This window comes from Columba livia, chromosome 20 (genome assembly GCF_036013475.1).
Source record: "Columba livia isolate bColLiv1 breed racing homer chromosome 20, bColLiv1.pat.W.v2, whole genome shotgun sequence".
NCBI classification, from domain to species: Eukaryota; Metazoa; Chordata; class Aves; order Columbiformes; family Columbidae; genus Columba; species Columba livia.
In genome coordinates, this window is record NC_088621.1 from 7770555 (window position 1) to 7783587 (window position 13033).

A 13033-nucleotide genomic window follows, 5' to 3' on the forward strand; every position below is an offset into this window, starting at 1 on the left:
TTTTGATTGTTTTTCTTTATCCATTAGGAATGTTTTTGCATTTTTTTAAGCAACTTAGTCATTTCCTTTATTTTTCTGGTCATAAAACTTTTTGCTTGAGGAGTTGTGTGCTTGTTAATGCAACATCCTTGCAAGAAATTTGGAGGTTTTATTTGGTTTGCCTACCGGGAAGGGAATGGCACAGGGAAGAGTTATGTGACTTCACTAATGAGTAGTTGGTAGAGTCATGCTTGGGTTTCAGAAAGGTTTTTTTTTCAGTCTTAATGCAAATCCATGGTTTTAGATTTATTCTTAAGGAAGGGAACTGAAAGCCCAGTCTCTGACACCAGCCTCTTCTTCCTCCTGTCAATTTGGAGAGGCTGCCCTGAAGTCTGGTGAAAATGTGGGCCGTGCAGCAAAGGTCCAGCACTGAGGGTCATTAAGGGCCTTTGGTAAGGGCTCCAACAGCAGAACTGGGTCTTGGCTGATGTGTGAACTGAGACTTTAGAGCTTAAAACCAATCAACAGTTTCAGTCACTCAAATCCCAAACAGAATTTTAATTCTTGTTTGGTGGTTCTGGGAGGTTTCAGATTTGGTCCGTGACTCCAGGGTTAAAGTGAGACTGCAAGGTTAAGGAAAATATTGTAAAGTTAAGGTTAAAGTTAAGGCTGAAGGAAATTATCAGCCTTGTTATACAGAATAAATGAAAGATCCTGACTCTCCCAGGGATGTGAGGAGGGAGCTGGGCACTGCTTTTCTGGGAGCCTGTTCACTGCTCTCCCACCTGTTCTCCATCTCATTTCTTCGTGCTCTTCTCTTGCAGGTCTGCGAGGATGGAAGAAGAGGTCCAGCATCGAGAAGCCTGAATGGTGATAGCAGGACAGCTCTTTGAGGCACTGGCAATACCAGCCTGAGATACAAGACAGCAAACATGCTGAAGCCAAGTGGACTTAAAATCCCTGGCAGGGCAGGGAAGCACTCCAGCCCTGTGGGACGGGCATCGGGGACCACGGCAGCTGCCGTCACCACTGCTTCAAAAGAAGGTAAGGACATAGTTCAACAGGGGCATGAGCTGACCCAGGTGATCACCTGGCTTAGAGGCAAAGGCCTAGTGGTGCCAGTGTTCAGTAGGATGTGAAATTCCCCATCTGTACATAGACTGATTGTGAGCATGTGCAATGGTATGAGTAAATGGCCTCTCTCTCCCAACTAACGCACACACCAGGTGGGTTGTGGAGTGGATGGGAGATGATAGACCCTCTGGTGTTCAGATGTTGCCTCCTGTCTTGTTTGCGAATGTGTACACGTACCTGTACAAACACTAATACCTTGAAGAGCTGGTAATTAAGCAGATAGGAACCTCACCCATGGCCTTCTTCACCACTGTCCTATAGCCATTGCTTTTGGCCTGTGATAATGCAAGAGTGAGAACCAGGCACTTAAGGTGATTTGTCCTGTGCTGATTACTTCAATTTAGTGCCTTTGTTTGAACAGAGTAATTTAAAGCACTGGGATTTGAATAGTGATTTACATAGATATACATACACACGCTTGGCTGTCTGTTGATCTATATCCAGTGTAAACATAAGCTAGACAAGCTGCCATTATACAGTATAATTAACGCTTCAAAAGACTTTGAGATGTGTTTTGCTTAGGACTCATTTTTCTGGCTTCCTTGGCTTCTGGGTTGTTTTTTTTTTTATTAGATATAATTTAGCAAAAGCCATAGTTTTCACTTGCTTTTTTGCACATGTGCAAGGGTTTGTTTGAGGGGCAGTCAGTGTGTGAGATCATGGGCTGAATTCCAGATATTTCAGTGTAATACGGTGTTGTAGGGAGGGGAGCAGCACTGGTCTTCCTCAGCTGAGGACTTGGCCCTAGATAGAAGATAAACTTTTGAATGAAATCCTTCCTTGTTTGAGTGAGTTTGCACAGATATATCTCAGCAAATGCAGCATGTGTATTGCAGTATGAAAAAATCACACTGGTACTTGGCACTGGGGTCCAATACAGCTGAATGCAGCGCTTGTTCACTGGAGCTTTTGTGCCTTGTTCAGCTACAGCCATCAGTCACTGCCATAGATGGTCGGCAAAGCCTGCCAAGGTGGGCAGAATCGGCACCAAAGTGAGTTTGGCATTTGCCTGAGGAGTACTAAAATGAGTTTTATTCCTGGAAAAATGTTTGTGTGGAGAAGGGAAGAAGTCTGGGGTGCAGGGTTCGTGCTGTGAGCTGCGCAACTTCTCCTTTGCCCCTTGGGATGGGGTGGGGGCTCTGCAGGAGCTGCTGGAGGAGTTGCAGCGCTGAGCTGTACCTGCTGGGAAGGTGAGAATAGCACAACGGGGCTGTTTATCCAGCATGTGCTTAGTGAATGGCTGCCATAGGGCTTGTAGCATCATCTTTGTCATCCCTAGTATCATCTTCTTTCTCTGTCTTCTGCACAAGAGCTCTGCCTATGTCTATGCATGGCCAGTACCTACTCTTCCTTCTGCAAGTCTCTCCAAACACCTGGCCAGCCCTTCAGTGTCTCCTGCTCCTCTGCTTTCCAATGATAATCTGAGATGGTGAGTGAAGAGTGCATCCCAAAATCCTGTTGACTTGCCTATGTGCCTCCCTCTGAGAGCAGCAGGGTCTGTGCTGGCTGTGAGGCCCAGCTGCAGCACGGTCATGAGATTCAGCCTTTGGTGGGGAAAAACTCCAAGGAAAAAAATATTTTTTTTCCTTTCAAAGTGGTCTATTTCTATTTCAGTGTCCTCGTCACTCAAATCCTAACCACAGCAGGCACTGATGGGAACTTTGCGAATACCTGCAGCTAAAGGATCTGGTGGTAGATAGTTCTGGAGACTGAATTCCATCACCTTTCCATGGATTAATCAGGTCTGGGCTGCAGGAGAATGATGGAGCTTTGCTCTGTCCTCCTGATTCAGTCTTGCTGACCTGCATCACCCAACCTCTGGCCTCTAAATGTATCCCTGCTGTTAATTCACAGCGGTGCTGATAACCCAGCTTTGTCCAGAGAAGGTGACTCCATGCCAGCATGTTAGATCTGGTAGCGTGCAGGCAGCACAGAGCGCTTTCCACAGTGTCACCCACTGGAGCCTTTGTAACATACAGAGGGACAATGGCAGAGATGGAGAGGCTGAAAACAATTTTCTTTTGTGTGTTTAATGTGAATACTGCAAAGGGCTTTTTCTGCTTTTCTTCCCTCTTTTGTCACTGTCTGGGAAAGTGCCCTCATGTGATGTATTTAGCATCTGCTGGGGTGGAAGGATCATCTAAAGATACCAAGCTTTACATCAGGTCTTAAAAACTTGCACGGAGGAGGCTGGTTGTGAGGTGTCTGGGGAGCCCTGTGGAAACCATGAGCTCTGCTCTGTGCTGTCTCTGAACATTTGCACAAGCTGTGTGAACGGTGTCTGTGCACTGAGACTGTTTCTGGGGGACTGTTGGGGTTTGCCTGACTCCGGGGGGATCTGAGAGTAGTGGATTTTTCTGAACTCATGCGTTGCCTCCACACTTACTTGCCTCTTGCCAGAAATGCCAAAAGGGATTTCTCAATTTGCTTAGGGGTTTGGTGAACCACTGGAGCACCGCAGCTTGATGGAAGAAAACCGGTGTGGTTCGGATTACAAAGTACAGAACTGCAACATTGCTCTTCTTGAGCTTCCTACCTTGGGGGCAGACAGAAATCTCAAAAGCATGAAATATAGTTGCAAAAGAAAACCATAAATCTAATAAACTGCCGAATTAAACTGTAACGATGTGCAGGCTGTTGGCTCTGAGCTGTCTCTTGGCTGCATTAGCCTGGAGCTGGCTCAGACAGACTTCACATCCAGGTTATTTCTTACAGATTGGGTGTCAAAAGAAGGTGCTTGTTCTCCAGTTGTGCCTGAGAGTTGTCAGAGAGCCATTAAACGGATTTTGGAAAGCTTCAGACTTTCTTCTTTCTACCTTCCCAAAAACGGATCAGTCTTGTCTGCAAAAGTGCAAGTAGATGTACTTTCCTTTATTCTTAGGCTGGAATACACAAAAATGCTTTGCTTTCTGCTTTCTCTTTTCCCCAGCACTCTGTTCATATTTTGTAGAAAGTCAAGTGTCTCTCATCCATCTCTCATGTCTCTTTTTAGCAGGCAGTGGATTTGTACCCTGTTAAACATTTCCATGTGCTCTTGACAACTCACATCTGTAACAAAACAGAGGGCCGGCACAGATGTAAGATGCTCTGTGTGTATATATAAAATATGTATATACATACATAATGTATATATAATTTCACAGTTTTAGTTTTTCCTAGAGACCATATGTATTGTAGACATAGTGTGTGTGACAAGTTGGCTCAGTATATCCAGGTTATTGTTCGTGAACACTTACTCAGAGCCCCTGTTTCTTACCAGCTCTTGGACTGTCCTCTCCGAACTTTCCTGGAGTGGAGACTTATTGTGTCTCCTACCTGAGCTGGCACTTCCAAAGACCCAGGAGGTCTAAGCTAAGAGCTGCTTTTTGCTTTTTTTCTTTTTTTTTTTCTTTTTTTTTTCTTTTTTTTTTCTTTTTGGTGAAGGAGGAGACCTGAAATGGTCATTTCCACTGAAAGTCAGTGGGGGACTGACACCTGACATGAATTCTTGGAAAACACTGGGCTCGATGAGTGCTGCCCATGCTGACTGTCCTCCTCTCTTCTTTCCCATAAAGCTGAAACAATGGAAAAAATAATTTCTGTTGCTTTGTGGTAACTATTTTCCTTGAAACCAGACTGAAAATTCATCTCTAGCTGTCTTGGGAGAGGATTTCCCACAAATGTGTTGGCTTATTTCCCATGCTTCAAGTAAAGAAAGTTTCTGCTCTCAACCCCATGTGCAAGAGGTTTCTGTGCAAAGGTGTGGGTCGCTGGTCAAGGGCTCAATATAATGTTTGCATTTCTTTTTACTTAAAGAGGCTTTGGTTTCTTTCCCACTCTCCTCCTGGAAAACCCTGCTTTTGCCTGGAGTTACAGCATGGAGAGAGGATGGAAGCTGTGATGAATGGGTCCACACAGCCCTCCCAGCTGGTGGAACAGGTGAAAGCTGCTGGGAAGGGAAATATTCACAGTTCAGAGTGTGTTTTGTCTGCTCAGAGCAGCATTAAAGTAACTTGGTTAGAGGAGAAGGTTTTGCCTTTCATACTGCCTTTTGCTGTCAGCTGGCTCTGGCGTTCATTTACAGTGTTTTTTATGGTTCTTAAATCTCTCTTCAATTAAAGAATTCTGGCAAAAAGGGAAGGGGAAAATTAGTATTTGCAGATGGAGCTGGGCGATGCTGGGGCTCTGTGCTGGAGGCAGAAAAGCCCAAGCCTGTTACAGTTTCTGTGAGACTTAAATCCATCCAGTCTGAACCCAACCTAAATCTTGAATTTTACACATGGATCTTATCTTTCTGAATGGGCAGGAAGAGTATCTGTGATCTAAATATCATATTTAAGCATGGCTTTGAATATCAAAACTGTTTTTCAGCAGGTGCACAGTTTTATGGCCAAAAATTATACTTTGATAGCTAAACTATACAGCATTGCCAGGAGCCTGGGAATGCCTTCTCATTTTCATATATCAACAGCTCCCAGTATCGGAGAATAAGGAGAAGAGGCCAACAGAGTTGGACAGACTGGGGTTACATCCCAGGTCCCTTTGAAAATTGTGTGCCGTAATCTTTTTATCAGGGTTGAATCTGATTTTGAGTCTCCTGGTGGGGGGAGAAGTTAACTTTCTTTTCTGATTTGTTTTCTGGAAATGCAGTTATCTTCTGAGAGCTGCTTCTAGTTTCAGAGACTCAGCAATTCCATGTGGATAAGTCTTCACACACATCTAGACCCCAGCATTAGTAAGTTATACTTGTATGAATTCTGCTGAAGGAGTCTAGATCTCACCACCACCTTAGCTCCTCTGTAGGATTAGTGCATTGCTCTTACCTTCCTGAATGAGAAATCTTCATTCCTTTTTACTTATCCACAACACGATTAATAGCAACATCTTGGTAAATTAACTTGGAAATCAGTTGTTCGGCCCTCAGATTTCTCAGGAGTTTGTTGGAGTAAACTGACTGGATGCACAGCAATAAGAGGTAACTTTTGTTGTCTCTAGGATTATTTTGTAGTAAAAGCAGGGGTGGGAAGGTGTACTTGCTGAGGAATTCATGCATTGGTAATGAGAGGCATGTTATGGACAGGTTATTTTCAGGTAATCACTGATGGTTTGGCAGTGTCTTAACACAGGCTTTTTTGCTAAGCTGCAAGAAAGAGTGTTGAGGCTTCTTGATTATTTTGTATCAATCTATGAATTCTCATTCCCAAATAAATGTGAAAGACACTAAACTACTGTTTTGCCTGAAACAAAAGAAATGGGATGGTAGTGTCTGGAGCAGCTGATTGACTGGCACAGACATAGGGAGCTAATTCTTGTCTATTCAAAGGCTTTGTGGCTCTCGATTAATATTAACTTGGGGTGTTGTGCACTGGCAAATTGAGAGAAAAGACCCCACGTCCTTGGGCCAGAGGCTGCTGTTATTTCTAGCAAAGATTTGTTTTTTGCTGTTTCGGTTCAGGCCTCATGAAGTGATTGGTATTGTGAGCTCTCATCTAAGAGCTGTCCCCAATTAAATCCATCCTGCAAGCACGACTGGATATTCCTCGAGTCAGATTAGTGATCGTTGCTGGAAACACGTCATCGGTGTCTGTGAAGTTTGGTTAGATCTTGCTTTGTTTGAACAGGTCTGCGTCCACAACATCCTAGGGCAACTGGGAGATTCTGAGGAGCATGGTTTGAGTTCAAATGCCTTTGGCTACTACAGTATCAGCAGATTATCTATCAATCAGTAGCAACAGCTAGAGTATCCACGTACACACAGGCAGTCATCTGTTCAAGAAGTTATCAGTTATCTGAAAGAAAACAGGAGTGTGTTTTCAAGGGTTGCACAGGAAAAACTGCAAATGAAGGTCTGAGAGCTGCTGGTTTGGTGATTTGGGATTGATGTGCAGCTCAATTGGAGAGGAATGGTGGTGACTGATGGCCAGCGCAGCTGAGGTGTTGGACCTGTGACAAACCACTGGAAAAGCTTTGCTGAGCGATCGTTAGAGCTTCAGTGTGTTCACTCATCACTACTGTGGGGTCACTGAAGTGCCCTGCGTGAGGGTCACATTGCTCTGTACAAATCCACTCGCTCCTGGACACTGATGCTCTCATGGCTCATGGGAACCTGCACATTTGCTTTTAATCTCCACTGCCTACCCAGAAGCCAAATATTTTCTGGGATGGCTGTGGACCAACTGTTTAACTATTAGCACAGGGCTTGTATTCAGCTCACATGTCCCTTTCATGAGCCACTCTGTCTGGAATATGTCTTGTACTGGGTTTTTTAGGCCGGTTTTGGTGGTGGTGCCCCTGCTCCTCTCTTGAATTAGGAAAGGACCTTTAGCAACATTCCTTTGCCAAGGAGAAGTGGTTTGATGCCTTGCAAGCAATATGAAAGGGTATTGAATCAATCTTGATTTAATCAGCTTTACAGGTGACATCTAGAGACAACTGGGAGTCTGATTTTAATTGTCTTAATCATTAGATGCTCTTAGAAGGATTTGATACAGTTAAGCCTTAATATTCAGTGCACTCATTGTAGAAGGAGATGTGAGCACAGGCTGAAGGCATATGGAGGTCAGGGGCCTGCCGGCTCTCACTATCTGTAGCTCCTCGCAGAACAGCAGGGAAAGAAAATCTGCTTCCCACAGATGTTCAGCTTATGGTGGTTTGAATATAATGAAGCAAATCCTCTTCAGCCAGGCTGGTGTAAATCTGCAGTAACGTCAGCACGCTCGCAGTTACACCCATCGGAGTAAGGGTGCAGCTTTGGAGCAGAATCTGTTCCTGCGTGTTCTGCCTCAAACAATTGAACTAATCCTGCAAGAGCAGATTAATCATTAGAGGCCCAAGCCAATATTCATTGAAATAAAAGGAAAGATTCCCTTTGGCACAGATGGATTTTGGGATGAGAATCCATAAGATTACAGTGGCATGAGACTGTTGCTATGTAGTATGGGCTTTTGGTTGGATTTAACCATCACACGCTGACCCTGCATGTGAGCATCCTCTTTGCATACAGTTAAATGGGGGAACTGGTCTACACAGACATCTCAAAATATTTAGAATGCAGATATTTTTCTTGATTTTGGGTTCAGTAAGATATTCACTTATTCCTCAGATAAGGATGGTATGATGTTGAGAAAATCGTGACCCTAAAAAAGGGCTTGGGGACATTGTTCTCACTGACTGACTGCTGTCCCAGCCAGGTGTGTTCTGAGGATAAAACCATAAAACTAATAATCCGATAAAGTACTGAAGAAGTAGTGTAAGAAAGAGGGGATAGTTCACATGTGAGTCTTTCAAACTAGTAAAATGTACTGGGACTGGGAGCATCCTGTGTGCTCAGGGGTAGTCAGGGGGGTGCCTGGTATCTCAACTGGTTGGCTCCCCCAGCTTTGTCCAGAGCCTCTCATTGCACATTATGGATCTCACCACCAGCACTGCTGCTCACTTTGCACACCATCACCCCTGGAAGGGTATAATACATAACTTCTGGTGATCATTGAGACTTACAGCTGTTGGGTTTGAGATACATGCTGTGGGCTACTATGTTCATATCATAGCTCAGATATTTTTGTGGTCAAATCTGGATCATGGTGATTTTTTTTCTTAAAATAAAATTAGACATCTGCTGTAAATAGGTGATTTGGATTTTCTGCAAATAGTGCTTGTTCATTTACAGCTCATTGCCTTTTGAATTGGATACTTAGCTGTTTAAGCCAGATATTTGGAATAAAGTAGATGACTCAGTGTTAATCTGCTCTCAAATATCCTTTTTATTAGATAAGGCAAAACAAAACCAGCCCAACAAACTCTGCATTCTGCACAGTGCAGATCTGTGCACAATTGCTCTATTGTGTGACCTTCCTGGGACATGTATAGCCTGCGTGATCTGTGCATGGATGTATGGCTGCAGAAATAAATGGCTGATGAAGTAATGAATCAGAGCTGTGTTCCAGCACAGTGCAGCCCTGAGCTTGCGCACAAGTTCGTGTGGCAATTCAGAGGTGCTGGTCTTCACCTCTCCTATGGTTCCCCTGGGATCCTGGGGATGCTACAGGTGGCCCCTGAAATGTCCCTTTTCCAGTTGGATCATTCAAAGGCATGGTATAATATAATTGTGTTGCTGTCATGTTTCTACGGAGGAGAGAAAAAAGCCCTACATACAAGACAGAAAGCATGGTGCTTGCTTTTCTGTTGGTACCATCCCAGTGATTCGATTAACAGTGGCTTAATTCTCTGCTGTCTTCCAGGAAAACACCAAAAACAAGCCTCTCTTAGCATGTAGATAAGGAGCTAACCATCCTCCTTGGTTATTACATGTTACGTTTTTGTACTTATTCTCTCAAGACTTGCTGCAGACAGAGCATGAGCAAGTAACTTTTTCAGCTGTGAGCTCTTGCAAAGAGCCACCACTGTGAACATCAGCCCAACTCCTGCCAGGGGGAAGCAGGGTGAAGTAATATCGGAAACTCGGAGAAAAGCTTGTGCCTTGTACCTAGGAAATGTTTCTGAGGTTCAGTGAGTAGAAATGATGATTTGTTATCAGTCAAGAGAGAAAGAGTAGGGAAGATCTTCCTGATGTGGTTTCTTGCTGCTAGTCCTTCACATGGGGAGGAGCTCCCAGGTGCCAGCAGAACACTCACTGCCTGAGCTCGCAGGTTCCAGCTGTGCAATTGCACCCCGGCTGGAATTAAAGGATGCTTCAAGCTTGAGCTGGGGGCATGTGGGTCTCTGAAGTGCTGCTGGTCCTTAGCTGACAGCACAGCAGGAGCACAGGTATGAGTGACATGGTTCATCAGCTGTCATGCCACACAAAATGCTGCTCCAGTCTGAGAGAGTTGGGGTTGTTCAGCCTGAAGAAGAGAAGGCTCTGGGGAGACCTTAGAGCCACCTTCCAGTACCTAAAGGGGACCTACAAGAAAGCTGGAGAGGGACTTCTTACAAGGGTATGTAGTGATAGGACAAGGGGTTATGGCTTTGAACTGAAAGAGGGGAGATTTAGATTAGATATGAGGAAGAAATTCTTCCCCATGAGGGTGCTGAGGCCATGGCACAGGCTGCCCAGAGAAGCTGTGGATTCCCCGTCCCTGGAAGGGTTCCAGGCCAGGCTGGACAGGGCTTTGAGCAACCTGGTCTGGTGGAGTGGCAGGGGTTGGAATAGATGAGCCTTAAGGTTGCTTCCAACCCAAACCACTCTCATTCTATGATATAGCTGGAGTAAGTACTATGCCCAAAGGCAGTCTGTGCCAAAGTCAAACTAGGCTCTTCCCTGGTCATTTAATCTTAATTTCACCTAGATGGTTGGAGGTACAGCCATTCTGCTTGTGCATGACTGCTCGGGTTACGTCTTATGAGTAAATATCCTGAGTTACACGCACAGAACTTCTCCTGCATTACAATCCCCATACAGGCTGTTGTCAGAGCTGCTGGTGCCTTGGTCTGGCTCCAATCTGAACATAAAATGGTAATTACTCTCTCGACGGACCAGGCCAGGCTATTTTCTGGTACCTTGTCTTCTACGTTTTATTGGTAGTGAGCTAATGCCGTCATTTTGAAGCGAATAAGTCAGTGGCCTGTGTGCACCTGCGTGAGCAATGCGCTGCTTGGCTGCTCATCTCTTTCAGTTACTGCAGTAGCTGGTTAGGAATGGCACCAGAGTCCGTCCAAGTGGGTTTTATGTGGGAATGCTGCCTGAGCAAAAATCCTACACTTACAAAGGATGTGAAATATCAAAACCCTGCTGCTTGAATGCTTTTCTCGTGGAGAGAAAGCGCTCTGCTTGGCTGCTCTTTACAATGTTGGGTACTCAAGATAAATTCCTGTAGTTCAGAAGGTGTCCTGAGACTGCTCCTCTCTCTGTGCTAGTGCCAGTGCTCTGCCTGGGAAATAATTTATAAATGTCTCATTAAAGACCTAAGTCTGCCTCCTTTTCTTTCTTTTTGTCATCGGATCAGCTCACTGAGAGCAGCTGTCTTCGCTTCCGTAATAGCAGCCCTGAAACCCCGCTTGTGCCTTACAAATTCCCACAGCCAAAGAAACCTCTGACAACTGTGCATGTACGTATGTTTCGGGGTTTGCAGACATGGCGGGTTTAGAGTGAGCTCGTTCCCAAGCTTTTCTGGGCTGCTTTGAAAAGACTCTTAGAAGTTTGCTTTGTGCTAGTTTTATAAAAGAAGCTCGAACATATGGTGTGATTACAGCTATGCAACTGGAGAGCCGGAGACGCGTGAGTGTGTGCTGGTGATTCACGGGGAGGTTGTGGTTGCTTGGAAGGAAACTTGCCGTGCGGGGTAGGAGCCATCCCTGTAAGTGTATCTCCCCCGGTTAGTGTTCTTGGGGCTGTCTGGTGGGTTATACCATCATACTGGGCTGTCCTGGGCTGCTTTCTAACTCTCCTTTCTGTCCTGAAGTCTTTTGGTAGTTGTAACCGTCAGGGCAAGGTAAATCTGTTCGGATATGGAGTTGGGAGGAGAGGACTTAATGAATCTTTACAGCTAATGGCTCCTTTAAATGGAAAAATATATCCTCTAGTTAGACTAAGCTATGGTGAATAATGCTTCTAAGGGGAATATTGTCTAGCTGAAATGATTTTGTTATTTATTTACAGAAGAATGAAGTTTATTATTCTGTAATATACCGGGGCTACTTTAGTGTAGTTCTAGGGTTTTTTTTGACTTGCTTCTAAAGTCTGGGGTGGCACGGGCTGGGGAGGAAGGCATGGGTACTCCCTTCTTTTTGTCAAACCTGGAACACCATTAAAACGGTGGGATTTTTGTGTTCGTTATTTTCTGAGAAAACAGGGTGTTGTTCCAGGGGTGTGATATGTGGGCCCTGTTTTCAGGCTGGAAAATGTTGAGTAATATATTGAAACATGAATGTTGAAAGAATATGCTTACAGGTTTAAAATAATAATTATGTAAAAATTAAGACTGTAATCTTGACATGAATAGATCCATCCATATACTGCAAGTTAATTATCCCTCAATGAAAGAAAGCTTGTGCATTTTCAGCCAGTCACTCATCTCCCTCGTGCTGTCTGCTGCCAAAACCTGTCTGTTTTGCATGTTTTGTTGAATGCCATTGTTTATTTGAAAAACTTGAAAACCTTACATATAACCAATATATATCTTTGCTGTTTGTTTCTTTTAAGAATTAAACTGAATCTGATCTAGCATAGCTGGTAAACCCCATGGTCCTCCATCCTTCCCTTCTCTAGCGGGCTCCAAGAACACACGTCTCGCCTGTGGCAGAGCAGATTTTGTACCAGTCAGTCTCTTGAATGAGACCTTTATCTGAAAGCTTTTGTTCTGTTCGTCTGTTTGAGGTTCAGTGCCCTTCCCAGCTGCCCTTGTGAAGACAAATATCTGCCTCAACGGGCATCTCCTTGCATTCAGTGCAAAGAAACTTTGTAGTGGTTCTCATTTGCTTTTGCTTGCTCATTCATAATTCTTCTTCGCTTTCTTATTGTCCTCTTTTCCTTCCTCCTCATCACAGGTTTCTTTTTAGGTACGTCTCCTCTCTTCAAAGGAACCAGGGAAAGTGATGATGAAGTTGTCTTGCATCTTAATATCTGCGCCATGGGGGTTATTCCAGGGAACAGCAGGGGCAATACATTTCCAGGGTGCCAGATGCAGAGCTCATCTCTGTGCCAGTCATTGCATTTAAGTCCCATGGGACAGGCGATTACAGCCCCAACTTTTCAGCTCTGAACTTGCAGAGCTTTCAGTTGTTGTTTCTAAGTCAGCCATAAATCTCTGGGGCTGCGTCCTCCCACAATGCGCTGCCAGGCATTCGGCTATTGCCTGTGAAGCGTTGCTTTCTCTTGTGTTTTCCTTCCCTCTTTCTGCCTTATCTTGCAGCTTGAAAGGGCCACGATAAATCTTTCAGAAAACAGCTGCTTCGTTGCTGTGCTCGATAATTTGAATTTGGGCACGGCAGGGCAGGCTGGCTTTCA

The 13033-nt window shown here is 44.6% G+C and overlaps 1 protein-coding gene across 7 annotated transcripts in view; it reads left to right on the plus strand.

Moving 5' to 3' along the window:
* Positions 1-13033, plus strand: part of CLIP2 (CAP-Gly domain containing linker protein 2) — an 83951-nt gene that overhangs the window by 32626 nt on the left and 38292 nt on the right. For all 7 annotated transcript variants that reach the window (XM_065036496.1, XM_065036499.1, XM_065036495.1 and 4 more), the window contains one exon: positions 804-1023. In XM_065036496.1, the coding sequence (XP_064892568.1) occupies positions 912-1023 (112 nt within the window). In that variant the 5' untranslated portion in view covers positions 804-911. The remainder of the gene's footprint in view (positions 1-803; positions 1024-13033) is intronic.